The sequence below is a fragment of the Marmota monax genome, unplaced genomic scaffold (assembly GCF_021218885.2).
Source record: "Marmota monax isolate L192 unplaced genomic scaffold, Marmota_monax_Labrador192_F-V1.1 WCK01_AAM20220418_F8-fsc00258, whole genome shotgun sequence".
NCBI lineage: Eukaryota > Metazoa > Chordata > Mammalia > Rodentia > Sciuridae > Marmota > Marmota monax.
This window is the reverse complement of record NW_026692172.1, coordinates 480,463-505,690: the sequence shown is the minus strand read 5'-3', so window position 1 is coordinate 505,690 and position 25,228 is coordinate 480,463. Positions and strand designations below refer to the sequence as shown.

The 25,228-nt window shown below is 32.8% G+C and overlaps 1 protein-coding gene across 1 annotated transcript; it reads left to right on the top strand.

Moving 5' to 3' along the window:
• The first annotated feature begins 931 nt into the window (after window positions 1–931).
• Window positions 932–24,319, top strand: LOC124077187 (fibronectin type III domain containing protein 3C1-like). Its single transcript, XM_046421441.2, has 26 exons — window positions 932–1,009; window positions 1,643–1,765; window positions 2,416–2,491; window positions 3,868–3,944; window positions 5,694–5,979; window positions 6,811–7,920; window positions 9,036–9,088; window positions 9,464–9,606; window positions 11,197–11,256; window positions 11,613–11,751; window positions 12,253–12,306; window positions 12,415–12,536; window positions 12,622–12,796; window positions 13,482–13,568; window positions 14,003–14,141; window positions 14,751–14,819; window positions 15,228–15,346; window positions 15,461–15,563; window positions 15,986–16,092; window positions 16,291–16,404; window positions 17,360–17,509; window positions 20,331–20,605; window positions 20,951–21,163; window positions 21,580–21,746; window positions 22,913–23,034; window positions 23,626–24,319. Exons 1-26 carry the CDS (start codon window positions 932–934, stop codon window positions 23,962–23,964), a joined length of 4,500 nt encoding a protein of 1,499 aa, XP_046277397.1. The 3' UTR covers window positions 23,965–24,319.
• The last annotated feature ends 909 nt before the right edge of the window (window positions 24,320–25,228 follow it).

Here is a 25,228-nt window from a genome sequence, read left to right as displayed (position 1 = left end):
TTGGCGGGGGGGCAGTCCCGGGATTGAATTCAGGGCACCCAACCACTGAGCCACATCTCCAGCCCTATTTTGTATCTTATTTAGAGACAGAGTCTCACTGAGTTGCTTAGTGACTTGCTTTTGCTGAGGCTGGCTTTGAACTTCCAATCCTTCTGCCTCAGCCTCAGGAGCTGCTGAGATTACAGGCATGCACCATTGTGCCTGGCTTTTCCTATCATTTTTAAAGGAATCTAGTTAACTTTTATAGATATTTATGTGGTATGAAGTCTTACCTGGTAATTAATACTATAGATTGGAAATCTGGTGTTTGAACTCAATCTTTTTTTTTTTAATATTTTTAGTTGTGGATGGACACAATACCTTTATTTTATTTACTTTTATGTGGTGCAGGGGATTGAACCCAGGGCCTCATGCATGCTAGGCAAGCGCTCTGCCACTGAGCCACAAACCCAGCCCCAAAGTGGATTTAGTTGATTGAACTTTTTTTTTTTTTTTTTTTTTGTTGCTGGGGATTGAACCCAGGGCCTTGTGCATGAGAGGCCAGCACTCTACCAACTGAGCTATATCCCCTGCCCTGAACTCAATCTTAGTGGATCAAATAAACAATGACTAGAAACTCTAGACTGCAGGGAAATTGAAGTATCTTTATTTGTCTTCATGTGAATGAAGATCAAACATCATCAAACAAAAATCCTTGACTGCAAATTTTATATTCAGTCACTTATGTAGATCAATGATTATTTTTAAATGTTGCTGTAAAACAGTTTTACTTAAGTAAACATTTCTAGAGTAAAAAATTAAGATGGATTTTCTCAGAAGTATTGTGTCAGGTTTTTTCATTTAAAGCCATGACTGATTTATGTGACTAATCTAAGTTTTCATTTTTTTTTAGAATCATCACTCATTTTGAAAGTCACTCTTTTTAGATGTGATGGAACACCGGCTAGCACCTACCCTTACTGAAATACCTCTGATAGCTCCACTTATCAATAGCGAGCCCATGTATCAGGTAAAAATAATTTTGCTTTTCTTTTCATTGTAACTGTTTAAAATATTCTCAAATCTAGCATTAGTTTTTATTTAGAAAAAGTGTTCAGTATTTTATGATTGACCACTTATTTGGGAATATTTTCATTTTTTATCATCATAGGTTTATCTTCCTAGTAGGCCTTTTGAAAATCACTTAAGGCATTTAACATTAGCTTAACCCACATATAACTTCCTTTGGAGTTGATATAGCTGATTTTTCAGACTCCTTTGATCAGTACAAAAGTCCTGATGCTGTGTTTTAAAGTCTATAGTACCTACAGTCTCTTCTGATTTTAAAAAAAATATGACGCTAACATAGACTAACGTCCTTTCATATTCATTCACAGATGAGTTCAGCTTCCTAATATTTAAAAGTATTGTGTTTGAACAGCAATGACTTCTGTATATATGATCAGTTTCCAGAAAGGAAGAAAGAGTATAGTTCAGATTTAGCATTTTCTCCTTTCTTTATTCAAGAGAAGTCCTATCTCAATATGTTCTGTACAAAGATTACTCACTTTTCTTCTCTTGAATTAAAAAAGAGCAAAGATGTATATCTAGCTTATAATTTTGTTTGAGTTAAAATTTCATTTAAAATAATTTTTTTTACTAGATGGAGAGTAATCATATAGACCCCACTTTTGCAATACACTATTCCACCAATTATTCACAAATGATGACTCATCCCAAGAGATATTCCAGATGGCCTTCTTGTCCTCAGTACTGGATACAACAAGTATGTCTGAATTTTACCTTTAGATTAGAAGTTTTATTTTGTGCTTTTCATTTTATGGAGCCTTTATTTTGTGGAGAGGGGCAAGGGAGAAGTTGATCTTTGTACATCAATTCACCTATTTTCTGTGATCCTACTAAGTTTTACTTGGGTGCAGGAGGACCTTTTCTTACTAAGGAGTATTGAATTTCCCCCACTAAGTGTCCATTGATTCAGTGTACTCTTCTCCTTGAGTTTTTTGTTTGTTTTTCTGTGGTGTTAGGGATTGAACCCCCAGCCTTGTACATTGACTAGGCAACTGTTCTGCCACTAAGCTACTCCTACAGCCCTCCTTGAGCATTTTGAGCCATCCATAGTTAGTGGGTCTGAATATTATTTTAAGGGTAATAATAAATTTTAATAGATTGGTTCTTTTTAAGGAGCCACGCACATTGGCACATGCCTGTAATCCCAGCGGGTGGGAGCCTGAGATAGGAGGGTCACAAGTTCAAAGCCAGCCTCTGCAATGTTGAGGTGCTAAGCAACTCAGTGAGACCCTGTCTCTAAATAAAATACAAAATAGGGCTGGGGATGTGGCTCAGTAGTCGAGTGCCCCTGTGTTCAGTCCTGGTACCAAAAAAAAAGTGTATCATTAAAGAATAATTTATTTCTAGATTATATTGGTGCAAGTTAACGCTGGGGAGACCCTCACTATCAAGTCTGATGATGGGACCATTCAGAATATTCAAGGTCAGTTAAAAGCATAATTATATGTGTGTTATATTATATCAAATAGATTAAGTTTAAATATTAGAGTGAGATTACTAAAAACTCACTAATAACCTTTATGGTTGGAGCTAAATTAAATACTGATAAATTAATATAATCCTTATAGGAGCTTCGCATCAATATAACAATTAATTCCATCTTGCTAATCTTACTAGACAACTTCATAAGAAAGGTACTATAAAAAGAAGAGAGATTAGTTCAAGAATTCCATTTGAAGAAGTCCATATTTTGGAGACTCGATAGCCACTTATAGTTTTAGATTATTCCATAGGACCACTAAAGACCTTCAGACAGCTCATTCATTCATACATTCAACACTCATTTCTTTAGTGCCTAGTATGTAGCAGCACTGTATTAGACATTTAGGGTATGATAATATACAGAGGGGAAGGGATAGATAACATAATAAATTATGTATATAATTTTATATATGCATATGAATTTTATTATATGTAATATACTTTCATTGTTTTTATATAAAGATATTATGGCTTTATTATTACCTATTTCAAATTGAGATGATTATTTCTATTTTAGTACAATTATTTTGTATCCTAAAGTGATTTTTGAGATATATCTCAAGAATTTCTACAAATATTATTCTCTAGCAATGAATTTCTTATGGCTACTATTTAAAAATTATCATGAACTTATATTTATTATTTTCCCCATTACTAAAAATAGTTACCATTCTAGGATTTAAAGCCACATATATATTTAGAACTAAGTACTATTTATAATTTCAGATAAAAAAGAATGGTTACATACAAAAGTCTCTTTTGTGCTATATTTTGAGTTACTATACAATCATATGTTTCAGACAATAAGAATACCTAGTATAAATATAGAGCACCACATGAGTGATGTTGCGTCCTCCTTTATAAGGTACTGTTTCCTAAGATAATTTCACTTTAATATTATTGGTGGGAAACCTTAAAATGAAAATTAATTTAAGTTTATTATACATCACTATAAGAAAGATATTTTGTGGTAGAGAGTAAAACTTAAATTTAGCAATATGTAACCATCATAGGCGAGAAAGAACTGCCAGAAGGCTGAGAGTTCTTTTTCATTAGCAGTATAATTTGCCAACATTTTTATGATATAAATTTTACCCAATACCCATTATGTGTTTCAGTTATTTTCCATTGGTTATGATGAATTCACAGTGATTTATTTATGCTCTGAGTCCCCTTTGTGAGTAAACAACACACACTTTCAAAATGACTAGCTTCTGTTGAAGTTTAGTGCTGATTTTCATTATGCAATTTTAAATGGTTCCTGTAATGGACTTTGTTTAAATTTATTACAATATTTATTGACAATAATTTTCCTAGGGCCTGCTGATGTACCTCTGATGTCACCAAGTGGAACTTTACCACCAATATATCTTCCTCCTGGTTACATGTCTCAGGTATGATAGTGTGGTTTTTATTTGGTGTTCTAAAGTATAATTTACCATTTTCCATTATGTCACTATATAAGAGCCTATAGGCATAGGTGGCTCTTTGATAAAAGAACTTCTGGAATAGTATTTATGTATTCAGTTTACTATTACCATCATTACCAAAAAGCAATGGCTTTTAAACAAACCTTAAAATGCAATTGTTTAAAGTGACTGATTTTTAACCCAAATTCCCTTGGATTGCCTTGTAAATGATGCGTAACTTATCTAATGAATTTCGATCTCTTAATCCTCCATTCTTTTCGGTTTCTAAGTAAGTTAATCCATTTTAACTACCTATTAAATTGCAACAGTAATTACTTCTGATAGTGTGTGTTATTTAGGCCTTAAAATTACTTAGTACTTTCTGTTTGGTAGTATTTCATTCACAGACTACTACAGGCACATTTAAGAAATTCCTTAAATATTTATCAAGCACCTAAAATGGGCAGGGAGGTATGTATGGCTTTTGAGATTAATAAGATGTTTCATGGCCTTGGAAATTTAATAAATAATTGAGAATATGTCTGTTTATGCTTCTTCATAGTTTTTTTTTTTTTTTTTATTAGTGACCCTATCTGGTTCTGTGTATTACACAGCTGAGGAGATGAAGAACATGCTAAACAAGTCAATAGTTTAATTCTAAATAGACTTATCTATTGGACAATAGCTAATAAAAACAAGTGCATATACATCTTCACTCAGCGATTTCACTTTAAGGAATTTATCCTTAAATTTGTTTTTACAAATTTAGAAAAATAAATGTACGAGATTATCCCTTAAAATACTGTTTGTAATCACAAAGGTTTGGAAAAATCCTAAATGCCTATCAATGAACAACCTTATAATATAGCCACATAATGGAGCACCATGAAGCTGAGCAAAATATAATAGAAAACTATATATTGGTATAGAAAACTCTCCAAGATATATTGCTGAGTACAAAAAAGAAAGTACAGAGTACTACAATTAATGTTAACTTTTATATAGTAAAAAAGAAGGAAAAATAAGAATCTACATTCTTATTTGCTTGTGTAGGCATAAAGAAAATCTGGAAGAAGTCATAAGAAGCCTAGAGTAGTTGTCTACTGGAGGGAATTGAATAGATAAAGGTTAAGAGAGAAATTTAATTTTATAATTTCTTTCACCTTGTGGTTTTGAAGTATGTCAATATATTATCCATGGTCAAAAATTTCTTTTTAGGAAGAGGATTGAGGGGGGAGGGAAGAGAGGTGGGAAAGGGGAGGAACAGGAATGAAATTGACCAAATTATACTATGTACATTCATAAATATGTCACAGTGAATCCCACTTTGTGTAATTATAATGTTCCAATTATAAATAAATACATAGAAGGAAGACCAGTAAAGTAGAGGAAAGGGGCCAGGGGAGGGAGAAGGGAAGGGAAAAGGAAGTATTGGAGATTGAAATGGGCCAAATTATATTATGGATTTATGAATATATCCATAGTGAACCCCACTGTTATATATAAATATAATGCACTAATAAATACAAAATACTACCTCTTTAAAAAGCTATGTATATATAGGAAAAAGGAAGAATTAATCTTGCTTTCTGCTTTACATTATAGTTTCATTTAATAATTGGTTTTTGATGTTTGATTTCTTGATTAAGATCATAGAATATAAATCAAAATTTAGTAGGGGAAATCTAATGTTTATGATTTCTAATATATATATATGACTCTCTTCCATCTTAGGTGGTAGAAGACAATGGGATTCGCAAAATTATCATTGTGCCTCAGACAATTGACTATCGCATGCCCATGCCTGCTCCTATACAACAAGTATCACACTTCATAACACCACCCTCTCTTGTATATCCACAAGCCCCTCAACTGATGTTTCCCCAACCTCATGTGGAATTTCCAATACCTTACATCCAAGAACTTGTGCCTCAGCAGCTACCGCCACTACCACCACCATTGCCACCACCACCACCACTGCCACCTCCACCGGCAACATTTATTTACCAGGAGCATCACGGTAGTGTACAATTTTCTTTTTGGGGGGTAGGGTACCAGGGATTGACCTCAGAGGCACTCCCACAATCCTAACCCTTTTTATGTATTTTAATTAGAGACAGGATGTCACTGAGTTGCTTAATGCCTTGGTGTTTCTGTGGTTGGCTTTGAACTTGCCATCCTCCTGCTTCAGCCTCCCAAGCTTCTGGGATTATAGGCATGCACCACTGCACCTAGCTATAATTTTCTTAAATAAGAACTATTTTGAGTTTGTTAAAATTAACATATATGGACAATTATTAAAATGAAAAAAGTGGAATATAGTAACATTCTGTGAATGATTACATTTCATATAGTAGAACTGATGTCATTCCATAGGGAAAATGTTTATTATTCCTAAGGTTTATTTATCTTGGGCAGAATGTTCATTAAACACAATTTTCTATAAATATTTGTCATACTTTGATATAGCATGTGATTTAGGACATTAATTTTTACTGACTGGGTCTATTATAACATCAGATTGGAAAAATCATTAATTTTTTGATTACTAATGCCACATACTTGGAATATAAAAGACACTGTGAGGTTGACATTACAATTATCTTAAGACCTTAAAATTTGGAAGTGGAGTTACTACATAAGTAAACACTGTATTTACTCATGTTTTTCTTTCTATACAAGTCAATATATTATAAATATGCAGACATATACCTAATATCTGTTAAGGCAAAGTGGGAAAGAATTTCAAGTAATGCATGGTTTATTGATTCTCTTTTATTGGTTAGGTAAGAAAACTTGAAATATATATAATTAGTGTGATTATTAAACATCATCGCATTGTCTCTTTTAGAAACCTACTCTCATGGAAGAGCAAATTATAACCAATTTGATGAAAGGGCTGCTAAACTGGGAGAATATATGAAGAAAAAAATGAGAGAACGCCAAGTTGGTGGATATAAGAATAGTTATATGGTTAACAACACCTCTTTGACTGTAAACAAAACTAATGATTTTTCTAGTATTTATGGTACTCCAGGCGCTTACTCTGTGCACTGTGCTCCAACCACCTACACTGCTGACAATACATCCAACATTTATACTGTGGAAAATGCTCCAAGGACCTACACTGTTGGCAATACTTTGAGCACCTGTACTGTGGACAGTGTCCCATGCACCTACACTGTTGAAAATACTTTGAGCACCTACACTGTGAACAATACTTTAAGTACTTACACTGTGGACAATGCTCCAAGTACCTATACTGTGAACAATGCTCTAAATATTTATGCTGCTGATAATACTGCCAGTACCAGAACTGTTGACAATTCTCCAAACACTCCCAACACTGACAAAACTCTCAGTAATTCTTCAACTGACCATGTCCCTAACACTTCCACCTCAGATAGTACTCCTTGCCTTGACAACACTGATAGTGTTACAAGCCCTTCTGGCACTAATTATGTTCCCACGACAACCACTTGTGATAGAACTCCCAAGCTATCAACTATTGACAGTACACCAAGCTCTCCTATTTCTGATGGTGCTCCCAACACTTCTGTCCTTGAAAATGTTCCCACCATTTCTGCCATTGATAATGCTCCCAACACTTCTACCATTGATAATGCTCCCAGTACTCCTACCATTGACGGTGCTTCCAATACTCCTACCATTGACGGTGCTTCCAGTAGTCCTACCATTGACGGTGCTTCCAGTACTCCTACCATTGAGGGTGCTTCCAGTACTCCTACCATTGATGGTGCTTCCAGTACTCCTACCATTGATAACGCTTCCAATAGTCCTACCATTGATAATGCTCTCAGTTCTTCCAATACTGCCAGAACACCCAGCACTGCTAGGGCTCTGGTTGAGAGTAATCATGGAAAGAGTGCTATGGGAGATGAAGACAACAAACAGAAATCAGGTGGAAAAGAAAACAAGAACCAATCATCAAATGTAAAAGGTAAAACCAAAAGTTTGGTTTAGTTGACAATGAATAAACATTCCAATGTTTAGGACTCTTAGCACATTTTAAATATTTAGATGCCATTTTCTGCTTCCATTTCCCTTTTTCTTCTTTGTATATAGCTACCTATAAATTATTTTTCTAATTTATTTTAAATTGATTAATATTATTTTTGATTGACAACTCATAATTGTATATATTTATGGGACTGAATGTACACTGTGTAGAATGATTAAATGAAGGGGTTGGGGTTGTGGCTCAGTGGGAGAGCACTTGCCTAGAATGTGTGAGGCACTGGGTTCGATTCTCAGCACCACATAAAAATAAATAAATAAAATAAAGGTCCATTGAATTAGCTAAAAAAAAAAAAGAATGATTGAATGAAGCTAATGAGCATATCAGTCATCTCACTTATGTTTTTATGGCGAGACATTTGAAATTTATTCATTAATTTGAAATATACAATACAGTATTATTGCCTATACTCACTCTGCTGTGCAATAGTTTTCAAAATGTATTTCTCCTATCTGAAATTTCAAACCTTTTTATTAGAAACTCCCCATTCCCTCCCCATCCCCCAAAGCCTGGTAACCATTCTATTCTCTACTTCCTATGAGTATGAATCTATTAGATTTCACATGTGTGGAAGATCCTGCAGTATTTGTCTTTCCGTGCTTGGCTTATTTCACTTAGCTTAATGTTCATCCATGTTGCAGCAAATGACAGGATCCCCGCCCTGTTTTAAAGATTAATAGTATACAAAACCATACAAAAAGCTCCTTTTTAAAATCAAGAAGAAATAACTGTCCTCATGTAACATTTGTGTACCACATAATTTTGTTCAATAGCCTGCCAGTAAAATATTCAAATTGCTCTACAGTTCTGACCAGTTCACATGATTTTAAATTGAGGACTTTTGTTCATCTTTTGTTAGAATTTGTTTAGTATGTTATACTTGGCACTGCTTTCTTTAAATCTTTTAATGTAAATTGCTATTAGGTGTTTATTTATTCTCTTGGTGATATATTTGTAGTGGGATAATGGGATCTAACCCCTTTTTCTTCATTTTGCCAATGTAATATTTATATTGGTGTGCTTTTTTTAACTTTTAGAATGCAAAACAGGACACAAAAAGAAATGCTATTACATCTGTGAGAAACCCCTTGTAAGTAACTAAAGTGAATATTTAAGCATTCCTTTTCATTTGTTTTGATGTTTGAAAACCTGCAAATTCACTTGTATTTTATTTTTCTCTTGTTTTTTTCCCCACATTTTCATTGGTGCATTATAGTCTTGCATAGTTTTAATTTAAAGCTTTTACAGAGTTATTATTTCATAATCTTCTTTAGTAACCCAATAAGTGAAGATCTGATGTGGCATTGTTAAGGATAGGATTAATGGCTCATTGTTTATTCACAGTATTTAAGTACCCAACATGAGAACAATAATATAGTTAATATCAGGTAAGATTTAAGGAGACTATATTATAAATTCCAGATTATAATTTTTAAGTATGCTATTTGAATTTTTGCTATTTTAGGTTTCTGATATCCAAACAAGATCTGCTGTTATTTCATGGCATCTGCGTGGTTCTGAGACATGTGATCATACTAAATCCCCTGTAACATTTGAACTGGCAATATCTAATAGTGGTAAAAATGGAAAATATAAAATCGTTTATACGTAAGTCTTTCTTTTTAATCAGTTTTCATTTCTTATAATTCAAATATTCTATCTAAACATACAGACCCCAATTATGCTGAATTCTAAAGGTTTTTCTTTTTCTAAGCTTTGAATGTATTTTCTATAGAAATCATTTTCTACATGGTGGTAGGCTACCAGATCAGTCCACTAAATTCATTGAATTATAAATATATTAGAGCTGAGGGGGACTTTAAATATCAACTGGTCCATTCTTTTCAGTCTAAAGACTTCTTATTTGGGTGAATTTGAACTCAGGAAAGGAAAAAGTAAACCTCTAGTTCTCCTTCTCATTTTTCACTTAGGTCATTTTAGGACAAAATAAAGTTTCACATAACTTTATAATGCCTTTGGGTACACAAGCAGTATACATTGCCACAGAAATTTAAGACTTGGTCTCTACTAGGGATTTCATTATAGGAGCTAGTTATAAGATGGAGGCTGTGATAGTAACAGATGAGTTCAGGAATGCATCCAAAAGCTAGAACTGGGACTAGGGAGGACAAATCAGAAGACTAGTAAGAACACTCTCAGCCATTCCCAACAGTTTCTGGACTAGATGGGGATATGCAGTCTGCAAGAGAGTGAGGTAAGAAGGCATAGTGGGAAGGAAATCCAAATGGGGAAGGAGGAAAAATTTCTATACCCATCAAACAACTAGGCAATGTCATCCAGAGATCAGGGAGCTATCTGCCCAATATTTTGAAAAACATATCTTAAACTTTGCTAGAATTTGTCATCTGTACTCAGAGAATCAATGAAAATTTGAATTTGACTATAGATTGTGTAAAATTTTATTTCTTTTATAATTAGGTAAATTTTTATCAAAATATACAATACACAATATTGGGTAGTGTAAATGGAAGATGTGAAAAGCTGTGTATAAAATTAACTTCATGAATTTACATGTCAGTCTTTTCTAGTATTATGCACTCTATAAAATCATTGTTTTTCATTTAGAAAGACTTATTTACCAACATTGTAAAAACAAAAAATAAAAACTTGCCTAGTGATCACTGAGTGGGATTTGCTCTAAAGTATCAATTTTTAGCTTTTTTGAAGTGTGTTTTAGGACCTAGAGCTTGAAGGGAGTTCCTTGAGATAGTAGAGTACACGTAGATGCTTGTGATTATTCAGGAAGACATATAGACATCGGAAACACAGTTACTTTCTTCATGTAACAGATAGGAGCCCACTCCAGAAAAATTGCTCTGTGTGACAGAATGAATAAATTGCATGACATGTGTTGTCTGATACTTTTCACATCTACACTATTTAAAATAAGCTAGTTAAAAACAAATCTCTATTATTAATACAGTGTAAACACTATGTAGGGGTTAAGATAGTAAAATTTTGTTTCTTAAAGCTATATTAACTTGGCATTCAAATGAAGTATTTTGGATTATTGATACCACCATTTGATGCATCTAAAATGGGTTAAATTTATTCAAACTTCAGGGCGATTTGTGGTTTGATTGTCAATTAAATTGATAAGATTAGGACTGCTCTACTTAGCATATATTTAAAAAAAATATGTGTGAGATACATTACTTAAAAAGGCTCTTTTTACAGTGGTTATGGAGTTATATTTACCCTATGTGATCTACAGCCATCCATGGCCTATTTTTTAAGGTAAGAATTCCATCTTACACAATCTACCCACATAGCCTGTAGCCAGCCAAACCTACCAGTTTGAACCAGTTCACTACTTAAAATTTCTGCAACCAGCCTAACTATTTGCCAGCAAAGTGGGCTTTCCTTCAAGCTTCAAAATAACCACTCCAAATCCAGCATTAGTTCACTTTTTCATTTAGAACAGATGAGAGAGTGCTTTTGGAATTAGTATCTGCAAGGACCCAGCTGTGTTCTATTAGTAAATTTTTTATAATTAGCTGTTAAGAAATGTGTCTGGAAATCCGAGTTTGTGATTTAATACATGCGTTAGAATAAGTATTTGAAAATTTTCACAATTGTCATTACATTTTTAGAGTTACAACCATAAGAGGCTCGGGACACAGAACTGTGTCTGAAGTGTCTAGCTTCACAACACCAGGCTGTGAACCGGACCCTCCACTTGCACCTAAACTGATTAACCGATCCAAGAGTAGCCTGAATTTACAGTGGAAAGTAAGGATTGTACTTACAAAACACAATTTTAAAATGCTCTTTTTACCATATCTTTAATTTTAAATGTGAATTTATGCATGCCTCATCTGACCTCTTTCCCTAGCACTTTTTCTATACAATAATCCTTCTCTTCTATCTGCATCAAGTGTCAAATAAAGTGAGAAATGTCAATAAGAATTTTGTTAATAAAGCTGAAGCACTAATTTCTACAACCTAAATTTAGTTATTTACAATTATAGTTACCAATAAATTTACCTCACAATTTACTTAAGTATTAATTTTCTTCTTTGTATATAATTTGGAAAACACAACAAAGCATACAATCTAGCATGTCTTATAGAATGTAAAAAATGCATTTTAACTTTAAAATTTGGATTGCTTTAAAAACAAAATATAAGAAGATTCATTCACAGTAATTTATGTCATTTTAAATATATGTACATATGTATGCAACATATGTAAAAACAGCTGATCATAATTTTATCTTTCTGATATTTCTAGGGTTCCAAAGATAATGGCTCCAAAATAAACAGCTTCCTTTTGGAATGGGATGAGGTACACAATTTTATCTTTAAAAACACTTGGTTGTGAATAATTATTAATGTTATGATGAATTTTGTTCTTAATTTTATAAATTTCTAATACTTTGTATCTATCACTAAGGGTAAAGGTGAAGACTTCAAATGTTGTTATGTGGGTACCATGAAACAATACAAGATCCTTAAACTGAATGCTTCTACAAAATATTCATTCAGATTAGCTGCCAAAAATAACTTTGGCACAAGGTACATTGAATTATTTACAGTATTTAAAAGTCTGCCCTTCCATAAAAACCTGAAAATAATTTATCCTCCTTAATCTACTTTTCAGTGTCTTCAGTGAAATAGCAGTTTTTCATACATCAGGAACTATGCCTCCAACACCTTCACCTCCTAAACTAAAAAAAGCAGGAGTCTATAGCTTGTCACTAGAATGGAGTCCCCCAGCTAACTCAAACCCAAATGACAGTCTTACTTATGTACTAGAAATGGAAGAAGCTGGATGTGTAAGTTTTCATGTTTTAATCTTTAACCTCAGTGTTAGGTACATTTCATATGCATTTCTCGATTGAAAAATACTTAAATTTGTTTAGCTTACTATCTACTCAGTTCAATCAGAGATTATATGATTCCCAAGTCTGTACTCTGGATGAGATCAATGCAGAGTCAGAATTATGCAAGCCTGAACAAATATGCAAGTCCTGCAAATTAGCTAAATGTAAGCAGTCACTGTAAGGACAACATAGAGATGCAAAGAAATGTGTTAGTGTCCTCAACTTTAAGCCTCTTCTGAATGATCTTGAGTGGTCACACAGATTTTCAGCACCTTAACATAATGCTATCAAGCTATGTCCTTTCTTTGTCTTCTTAGATTCCTGATGTGGGTGGGCAATTATTTTATTTCATTCTGAACTTGCATATTTTACCACAGTTGAAATAAAGCAGCTAACATTGAAAAGTGTTTTATATTGCAAGTAGTATGCAAAGTGCTTTCACATATATAATCTTACTAAATCTGAAAAGTAGGAGAAGCCCTTCAAAGAAAAAAAATCATCTCTATCTTTTAATATGGAGATATGAAGGTTCAGAAAGACTAAGGAACTTGATCAGCACTATCTAGCTGGAAAATAAGATGTTAGAACTTGAACCCAGGCCTTCCTGATTCCTAAATTCATCATCTTTTATTTCCAGGCATTAGGTTTTAAACCTAAATACAATGGAGAAGACCTCTCATACACTATAAGAAATCTTCAGAGAAGTACTACATACAAGTTTAGGGTATGTAGATATAATTTATATATTTGTGTCATATTTTAACATAAAATAATACTCTTCACTAGAGATAATGAGACTTAGCCAGGTGCTGTGGTGCACATCTGTAATCCTGGCCGCTTGAGAGGCTGAGACAGGAGGATCACAGTTCAAATCCAGCCTCAGCAATGGTGAGGCACTAAGCAACTCAGTGAGTCCCTGTCTCTAAATAAAATACAAATTAGGGCTGGGGATGTGGCTCAGTGGTCCAGTGCCCCTGAGTTCAATCCCTGGTACCAAAAAAAAGGAGACAATGAGTCTTTTTTTCTTTGAAACTATTTAGCATTTAGTTCTCAGAAATTCTCACTCAAATAACTTGCTTTTTATTTGCAAACTGTACACTACTAAACTAGACATTTATTTCCAATGGTCAAGCAAGGAATTCTCTTTTACTCAAATAGATGTTTGCCTACAATATGGAAGGAAGAAGTAACCCCAGTGCGGAAGTAAAATATACTACCTGTCCAGATAAGCCTGGGCCACCTAGAAAACCACACATAAGGGGAAAGATCCATGCACACAGAGTGAAAATCGGATGGGGTAAGTAATGTTAACGTATTTAAATTTTGCTCTTTCTGTCTTCACTTTTCAGAGCAAATCTTGTTTTAATTGCTCTCAACTTTATAAAGTATTGTCTAAACATTTTTAAATGAAATATTCTGCCATATAAATGAACTTAGGTGTAAACCATATTGTTTCTAGTTTTCTATTGAATTTTCTATTGCTGTATCATTAATTCACACATGAACAAATTGTTGAATTTTATGAGTTATTAAATATTATGCTTATTCCAAGTAAAATTACATCTAAGAGGCCACATTCAGAAGGCCACATCAATGATAAATATCACCTTGACAAGAAATTATATTTATACAAATATTTTTGCCTCAAAACTAGAGAAATGAATTTTTATGACACATATACTTGACATTTAAGTCTCTTCCAAATAGCATTTAAAATATTATTTAAATGCTTTATGGCCATTATCTTAGCATGCAACTTATAATCTTTTTTAATATTTGTATATTAATTCAAAAAGTTTAATTTTGTTTTTTCCTCTGTGAAAAAATTAATTTGTGAGATAAAATTCCAATGAAACACTTATAAGTTTTTCAAGCTTTTTCAAGTTAATTTTATATCTCGTTCCAGAATCACCCAAAGATAATGGTGGAACAAACATTTCAAGCTATAGTTTAGAAATTAGTGAAAATTCAAATGGTAAGACATCATCATGTTTAAAGATTTTATTTTGAAATAATATTAGACTTTACCTAGAAGTTATAAAAATGGTATAGAGATTTCACATGTAAACTTTTCACTTGGCTTCTCCTAATATTATTATCTTAAGATAACCATATTGCAATAACCAAAATCAGGAAATTAGCATTGGTACAGTCCTATTAACTAAGTCCCAGAGCTTGGATTTTTGATAACAAATCATGTTTACTTACTGACATCTCATGATTTTATGGTTAGTTCTACTTGCAATTCAATTATTTAACTATATAGAGAATTGAATCATTAATTTCCAAAACAGTTACTACTGAGTATATAATGTATCATGAGGACCTATAAAATTTATGTGACCTATAAATAAATTGGATAAATTTGATTTTATACCTTCAGAAAATCTCTGGAATACAATCTACACTGGCCCCACAAAGGAATTTTTATATGACAATTTGAAACCTGGTACTACATATAAACTGAGAGTCTTTTGCACTTCTCCAGTAGGCCAAAGCCAGGTGAGGAAAGAGGGGAAATTTTTTAAATTAAGATGGAAATGAATATATTACTAAATGTTTTATAAAATTGATCTTAAATTTAGTAAGTCACAAGGTATCTTGTATTTCTCTTAGCCTTCAGATATTTTGACCATTCAAACACCAACTCTTTCTCCTGTATCTTGCCATCACCCACCCTTAAATGGTAAAACGAAGTCCAAAGAAAGGAACCTTCAAAGTGGTGAGGCTTCCTTGTCTGATTTGATGAATTCACCTCAATTTCCTGTTCTGAATTTTTTTTTTGCACATTAAATGTTATTACAGCAGAACAAATAGTTTTTAATATAAAATCAAATATTGCTTAGCAAATTGTTTCTCAATATTGAAAACCCCAATTTTTAATGTCTGTAAATCAAATTAAGAAGTTAATTGACATAATCAATGTTTTGAGTCTTCTGTTACTTTAAGCATTTTTAAATAGAACTGTCTTAAATCATTTTGTATTATTTTAAAGAAACACCCTTAAAATTATTTCTAGGGTTTGGGAGTGTAGCTTGGTAATCGAGTGCATACTATGCATACATAAAGCCCAGGGTTCAATCCTCAGCACACAAAAATCTTATTTTTTAAAATGTCAAATTTATTTTGTATACTGTACAGACAATCCTTCTGCTAATGGAAACTCTGAAGCACTTGTACATGTCAAAAAGGCAAAAGGTAACCAAGATAACACAAAAGAGCAACCTGGCTCGGAAGATGGATGCATAGTGAGTAAATTAACTCCTGAGGAATCCACAGTTCTTTGGTTAAAAGCAGCAAATAGGGCTGGGGAAGTTGTACTACTTAGTTGGCCCATTTTATTTCATTTCACTTTGGATAAACATATGCTTCTACTGTAGTTTTTTTCAAAGTGAGGAATGACCATACCTGCAAAATCATTTATGCGTTTGCTTCTTTGTTTTTAGCTTGGATCTCATTCAGTGACGAGTGAAACTGCACCAGTCCCAGGCCCTCCTTCTCATTGTGGTACACCTGTGCTAAACTGCAGGGGCCCAACCTGTGTTGTTGTTAGTTGGGGAGTATGTTATCAATTTATTTTTATTCATTTTTGCTAATACATAGGCACATTAGTACATTTAGAAAGTTTTTTGAAAGCCTAGAAATCTGTAAGAAATTAGATATTAGAATTAGGGTCCTAAAGATCTTGGACCATGGTTTCTAGAAAATATCTAGGACCTAATACCAATGGTGTTAGGAAGACTACAACAATGATAACCCTGCTCTACAGATCTATATTTAAGGAGGATAATAAATTTAGAAAACTAAAATAAGCCATCAATAGGTAGTTAATTGAATTTTTGAAACCAATACAAGAGGGCTGGGGTTGTAGCTCAGTGGTAGAGTACTTTCCTACCATGTGTGAGGCACTGGGTTCAATTCTCAGCACTGCATATAAATAAATAAATACATGTCCATCAACATCTAAAATTTTTTTTTAAATACAAGAGATAATAAATTTAAATCAATTTACAAAATAGTATTTTTAAAAGAATTTCATTGATAAATCTCTGATGTTTTTTAAGAATTTCCCTAATTGTTTAGCCATATAGGCATATTTATATTTTTCTTCCCTTATCCCAGACTAAGTAAAGTGTTTTTAGCATTGACACAAAAGCTTAGTCTGTTAATAATAAATTACATAGCTGATTACATCAAACACTAACCAATATTAATTAAACAACATTAATATATGTTTGTTTTTTTTTAAATAACACTTTTGAAAATAATTTTAATAAATTTTGAAAAGGCATTCACCTAATATGTGGGATTTAGCAAATCCTTTTACTTAAATTTTATTGAGCGCTTTAATGTAAATTACAGTGTCCTGCCTGTGTTTGTTTCTACATGTGTCTATCTCATAGCATCTGATTCTAAATTTTAACATTGAAAAGGTCATGTTGTAGCTCTCCACAGTATCTAATGTAGTGACCACTTAGAGAAGAACTCAATTTCTGTATTCATTACATCTTATAGATTCCTGAAAGCAATGGTGCTGAAATCACTGATTATAGACTAGAGTGGGGACAAAATGAAGAATCAATGCATTTGATTTATACTGGTCCTTGTCTACGTTATGAAGTTAAAGGTCTCAACCCTGCAACTACTTATTTTTGCAGAGTCCAGGTAAACCTGATGCTTCCTCCAATGTAAATGGGAAATAGCTATTAACCTACACTGTCCACATTTGTAATACTGATAGCATTTTCAGTGTAGACCAGAAGCATGTCCATGAGGAAGGGACTTCCAAATCATAAATATTTTTCATATTCAGCAATAGCATTCTGAGCTCCTTCACATGCCATCTGGCATCTACCTTTCATTCTAACTTGATCTGTCATTATTTCCTCTACAATTTTGTATTTCTCAAATTTCCCTGAACGTAGCAATCACCTGAAATGCTTATTACAAACACTAATTCCTACAACCCATTCAGATATGAACCAAAATTTCTAATTCAAAGTTTTGCTAATTGGTATATTTAATAAACACCCACAGTGACAATTATTAAGGAAATATTGCATAAAATCTTTATTCCGAACAAGCAAGTCAATTCAATCACCAACCCCAAGTATACCTTCTACATTAATACATACTGTGCTATCTGCCTGTTTTGTCTCTTAACGCTTTTGCATTAATATGTTCGTGAAAATCTTAGTTGGAACTAACAATTATAGCAAAAATTACTTAAAGGTTTGGAGAGAGTCCAAATTTAAAGTAATCCAGTATGTTCTCCCTATAAAATTTAAGTCATCAAAATATCCTAGGAGAGGCTAGGGACATAACTCAGTGGTAGAGCATTTGCCTAGCATACACAAAGCCCTAAATTCAATTCTCAGCACCGTAAAGAAAAAGGTGGGGTAACCAAATACCGTAGAAACTCTAATACTGGGCATCTAAGCTCCATCTCCCACTGCCTTTCATAACTGAATGTCATTTTATTTATATATTTATTTATTTTACCCACTGATCAACATTTTCCCTTCCTTCTCTCCCCAGCCTCTGATAACTATCATTCTACTCTAAATTTCTATGGTATCAACAGTTTTAGATTCCACATGAGTAAGATCATGCAGTAGTTTTCCTACTCTGCCTGGCTTATTTCACTTAACATAATGATCTCCATTTCCATCTATGTCTTAGCAAAAGAAAGGATTTCATTCTTTTTATTGCTGAATAGTATTCCATTGTGTATATATACAACATTTTCTTTATCCAGTCATTACTTGATGGACACTTAAGTTCTTTTCATTTCTTGGCTATTGTAAATAGTGCTACAATGAATATGAATGCAGACATACTGATTCATTTCCTTTGGATAAATAGTAGTGGGGTTGTTTGATTGTATGTTAATTCAATTTTTAATTTTTTGAGGAACCTATATTGTTTTCCATAATAGCTACACTAACAATGTAACAATTCCCACCAACAATGCATAAGGGTTTGCTTTACTCTACATCCTAATCACCACTCACTATGTTTTGTCTTTTAATTAATAGCTATTCTTAGTGGGATGAGGTGAAATTTCATTGTGGTTTTGATTTGCATTTCCCTGATTAGTTATGTTTGTTTAGCATTTTTCATATATATGTTAGCTGTTTGTGTGCCTTCTTTTGAAAAATATCTGTTTAGGTCTAATGCCCATTTCCATTTTTTGCCAGATTATGGTTTATTTCCATGAGCATTGCTCCTCCAGATCAACCCATGTCCCCCTGCTTGCTATGCAAACTTCTTGTTTTTTTCTCTTTACTTTAATAAATTTAAGATGATACATAAAAACTTAAAATCTGTACATATTAATGAGGTACTCTTAGGCACATATGCCAGACAAATGAAAACTTAAGTCCACACAAAGACACTGTGTATGAATTATCATAGCACTTTTACTTGTAAGAGACCAAAAGTAGTAAAAAGAGGTTGAGGAAGGACTCTAAAAACTCAACAGTTAAAAATTCAAAGAACCCAGTTAGAAAATGAGCAGAAGACATGAATAAACAATTCATAGAAGAGGATATACAGATGGCAAATGAGCACATGAAAAGACGTCCAATTATTAACTAAATGCACAATGAGATGCATTGGCATACCTATCAGAATGGCTAAACTAAGCAGGGTGTGAGGTGGCACATACCTATAATCCCAGCGGCTTTGGAGGCTAAAAAGCAGGAAGATTGCAAGTTCAAAAGCCAGCCTCAGTAACTTAGTGAGGCCCTAAGTAACTTAGCCAAGACCTTGTCTAAAAAAATAAAACAAACTATATGTGTATGTATAAATATGGCTGGGGATGTGGCTCAGTGGTTAAGCACACCTGGGTTCAATCCCTGGTAACCTCCTCCCACCAAAAAAACAAAACAAAACAAAACAGCTAAACTAAGGCACAGTCATAACACCAAATACTGTCAAGGAACAAAGAAACTGGATCACTCATATATTTCTGATGGTAATTACAGCCCCTCTAGAAAAGAGTATGGCAATTTCTTACAAAATTAAAAATTACCTGGTTGTAACATCATACTACAAATAAGCAAAATATAATGTTTGGAGGAAAGTAGGTAAAGGGTATATGTGTATTTATTTATAATGATCTCAAAAAGATTTTACAAAAATCCATGAAATTTGTTGAGTGGATATGAACGTCTAGCTACCACCAACAAAAATAGAAAGTACAACAGGAACAAAAGGGAAAAAAAAGGTTTGGTGTGGTGGTTCCATTTTAGCACATTTTTTTTTCTGAAGTGTCCATATTAACACTCTTCACTTATCTTCCCTTATATACACTCTTTGCCTTCCTGATTATGCAACTTAAAAGTTCCTTTACATATTTCAGCAACTTAGAACCATATTGTTTGTATCTGAGTTTATGGAAATGTATTTCATTATGTAACAACATGGTTTATGCACAAAACGAAGTAATGATGAATCTCTAATGAAGCATATACATTTTCAGGCTGTAAATATAGTCGGAGTTGGAATGTTTGGAGGAACTGGCATAGTAACCACACCAGCAACTGTGCCAGCAGTAGTGCCAATGTTACATGAAGTTGAAAACAAAGTTCCTGCCAAATTGGCATCATCTTGCCTTGCTATTAAATGGGAGGAACCAGATTGCCATGGCTCTCCTATCACTGGATATAATATTGAATATGGAGATAGAAAAATCTTGAATGTTGGTAGAGTAACAGAGTGTCTTCTAAAAAATCTACAGCCTGACACCACATATAAGTAAGTCATTTATATCTTACTTTGCGTGAATGGAAAGAGCTTTGAGAATTTTGAGCGTATCTATATTTTGTATATTTTATTTAATCTACATAAGATTTTTTTGAAAAGTATTCTGCTACATCGGAGAAATTTGGCTTTATTAAGAGCCAGTTTCTCCTTCTCATCAATAATTTTCAATAGTGATTATGCAAATTTAAGAGTTTTGATTTGAAAATTTGTCTCTGATAGTGTAATATCATGGTCAATATCCTATATAGGGTTACTAGGGATTTAGCATATATGTAGAAAATTATTTTCTTTACTAAATATAAGTGAAAATATCTTAATTTTTTCTCTTAACACTAGAATCAGAATTCAAGCTATCAATCATTATGGACTAAGTCCTTTTAGCCAATCAATAAGAACCAAAACCAAGCCACTACCACCTGAGCCTCCACATCTTGATTGTGTGGTCTGTGGACATCAGAGCCTCAAACTGAAATGGGGTAACACTTCAAACAAAAGACTACTTTCCAACCTTATAAGCTATAACTTGTTAATGGCAGATCGTTATGGCAGGTAAACTATTTTTCTATACATATATTGTAATAAAAATGGTTTAAATTTTATTATCTTAATCCTATAATCCACAGTGGTTGCAATGAACTAATTAGATGTAAAAGCAACCCATTACCATTAATTTTTTTCTCATAGTTCACCTCTCTATTTTTGCCTCTTCCAAAGCACTTTTTCATTTACCTAACATACTTTAAATACCAGGGAAAGAAGGTATGGAATGAAAGAAAACCAAAACCTTGTCATTATATTTATGATCTGCTTTTTTCCCCATTGTATTTCATCTTTCTGGCTTTAAGTTGCTTTCCTTAGGCCTTATTGAGGTTTTTAAAAGGTTTTAAGTTAGTTATATAAAGAGTTACTTGTACATGTGACAGGTGATTAATAATATCACTTCCCCCATCTCCATTCCCTCCCAGATTCTCTATCATTTACCATGGGCCTTGTCAAACTCACAAAGTGCACAGATTGGGTGAATATACTCAATACAAATTTAAAATTCAGGCATGTAATGAGGCTGGCGAGGGACCACTTTCTGGCGCCTATACTTTCACTACAACCAAAGCCCCACCACCCACACTTAAAGGTAAGTATTATTTGCCATAACACTGAAAGTTGCTTAATTTGAGTTCCAGTAGCTCATATATAAAATTTAGTACCACTGATTATTTAAATTCAGTAATATAATACCAAAAGAGACCAGTATTTAATTATGGATTTGAGCACAAATGTAGAATTTAATGAGACTCCAAAAATCCATATTTTTAAATATCTTAGAAATCATGTAATCCAGCCAACCACTCTACCACCACTACTATTTTTAAGAGAAAGAAGCTAAGTCCCTCAAATGGTAAGTAATTTAGCTAAAGGGCACTCAGGATCAGTGGCAGAGTCAAGATTGGATTATACGCTCCTGATTCCCATAACAGTGCTCCTTCTGCTTTGTCATGATATCAGTTCCTTGGTGTAATTTTACTTTCTCAAATGGTTAATTACATGACTTATCAATTGCGAGCTAAAAAATAAGGCCCTGTAACCTTAGTTTATTTCAGAAACTCTAAATTCACTCTCCTGATTTGAACAGTACAACAAAATGTTTATAATACATAACAATGAGTCTAATTTAGTCTGTAGATCCTGGGATTTGAGGATTTTTTTCCTTCTCAGTTGTGAAATTTAGTTGTTCTAATCCATGCACATGAGTTTTATCACTATTATTAAGCCATTTTTCTTCATAGTAAAGTGTTATAACTAGAACATATTGGAATTAAATATGATTTAGACCACAGTAATACCTTCTTCTCTTCCTGAACAATATCCCTATATATTTAAGCCTCATTTTCACAAAAAGTAAGATTAATAATGTAAAATAAACAGCCTTCCCACAGTTGCTTTCAAATGTATATGAAAATGCTTCCAAATGTAAAATGTCCAATAGAAATACAATGCAGGAGATTGTACCAGAAGGGAATAAACAAAAATAACAAAAGTTGTAAACACATCTTAATAGAAAAACTAAAAAGTATGCATTATCAATTGATAGTTTTAGTTTCTTAAATTTTGTATTAGTGATTAAGATGCCTGATGAAATAGTGATGGTATAGTTAAAATAATAAATGTATCTATGTATTTTTTAATTAAGTCTATATGGGCTGCCGTTTAATGGTCTTAGAATTGTATGACAAATTTCAGTGTATCCAAGATCATCTAGAAAAAAATGGAATCATATAAATTGAAATTTTCTTTTTTTAGCACCTAAATTACATCACCAGAATAACAATATTTGTGACATCAAATGGGAATCTTTGGAACCAATAAAAGGAGATCCCATTGTTTACAGTCTTCAGCTGACCAGTGAAAAAGGAACTGAATTGGTAAATTCTTGCAAATTTATTCTTTAAAAATTTATAGTTTTATATCATGTTAAGGATTGAGCTTTTGTCAAGGAGTATGATATTCTTTAAAGAAGCTTGAAGTAACTAAATCTTACCGAGTTCATCCTCCCTAATTGTTATGTACATAATACTTATTTTAGACAAATAGCTTGATCATTTAATTAGCTAATTACTATTGAATTATTTGGTATTTCTTGATTCCACTGACCACAATCAGTGACTCAATTCCAAACTAATGTAATTAATTTTAACAATTATAATTTTTTATTATTTCATACATTGAACAAAACAACCTAAATAATACTGAATGCTCTTAAAACATTAGAAAATAGAGTAAATTTTTAATTTTGTTGTGAAAATTGCCGCAGTCTGGCTGGGCACAATCAGGAGCCACCTGTCAAAAGAAACTAACTTTATTTTTAGAACCACACACGCCAAACAAAACAGCCTCTCTGAGGGTTTAAAATGTTCTTGAAAGGAATAGATTCATCTTTCCTATTATCAAAAATATAGGTACACAATTAGATAGATAAATGAATAATTTTCATTTTAACTTTTTTTTTCCATTAGATTTACAAAGGACCGAACACTTCATTCTCCTTTTCCAACTTCCTCACAAATTCACATTATCGCTTCAGGGTCTGTGCTGGACGCCAATATCAAAATTCTGCTGGGATGCAAGAAATCTGGGGACCATATAGTCCCAGCACTCTTTTCTCAACTCATAAGCAACAGCAGGGGCCTGGTAAAGGTGGGGGAGGAAAGAGAGGAAACAACCCTAGTGAAGAGAAAGATGAAAAGCACAGAATAGAGATGAGTGACGATACATTTGTTCTAATCCTTGTGATAGGATTTGCACTTGTTGCCATTCTGTGTGCTGTTGCAATTCAACACTTCCTAATCAATTAGTCTATTTTTGTGCCTTTTCTCCACTTAAGGAAGTTCTAAAACAAGTTACATCAAATGTAGTAATTGTTAGATATCTCAGCTCTTAGTTAAAAGTAAAACTCATTTGGTAGAAATTCCTTAAAACTTTTACCTAATAGCAAAAGAACTGCCTTTAATATTCAAGAAATCCACTGTGACATTAGAGATTTTCTTCCCTTAGGGAATATGTATATTTAAAATTCATAATTTTAGAAACAAAAACACTTCCATTGATATGCAAAACTAGAATCTGTGGAAACTATTTCTTGCCTTAATTTTTCAAATGAATATTTTCCAAACTTTTTGGAGTTATGAGAAAACAGCATTTTCAAATTCTATTTAGAACAAAATGAGAAAAATGAATTCTACATGTTAACTTACATTCATATCAAATAATAAAATGTATCTACCAAACTTCTCCATGGTAATTTTTTCAAAGTAGTGTACTCAGCTATTGGTTTGTGCCCTGGTAATTACTTTGTTACTGCAGAAATAGTAATGTATACCACTTTGCTATAATGGGAAATAGAGGAAATGGAAATTAAGAAATGGAGAGACATTTAATACCTTTCTAAGTTTTTTTAAAAATATATCCTGTGTTGGTTACCTTCTAATCAGAACTGCTAAACATTACAAACAAACTCATTAAAATTGTTTTAATCCATGACATTAAAATATTTTTTATCACAATAGAAGGAGTAGCATCCATGTCTAGTTAAAAATGAAGCATCAGTTCTCTGTTCTCACAATCCATCTTCCTAGAATTACTTTGGCAATCTTGCAAGAAACTATTTTTTATACTTATTGAAATGTTTAAATATTATCTTCTATTTCAGAGTTTTTTCTTTGTAAAAAGAAAAATCAGAAATTCAAGTGGAAAACATCCAACTTTCATTTGCACTAATAATTTTATTATATGGCATTATCTTTCACTGAGTACTGATAAGTGATATTATAGAATAAGTAATATGATAAAAGTGCTGGTAAATTTTGATAGACATTGGTTTCAGGCTTGCTTCCCAAGAAGGACTATGGTTTCCATCACGTGTCAGATAGTAGTTTGTTTCCACTAACCAAATGGTTAGTCCATATCTATTTAATCCACTATACAAGTTCAACAGACCCTTTTCCATATGCATCTCACTCATTCCCAGACTAGTTTATTTAAATATATTTTTAGTTGTTGATGGACCTTTATTTTATTTATTTGTATATGGTGCTGAGAATCGAACCCAGTGCCTCATAC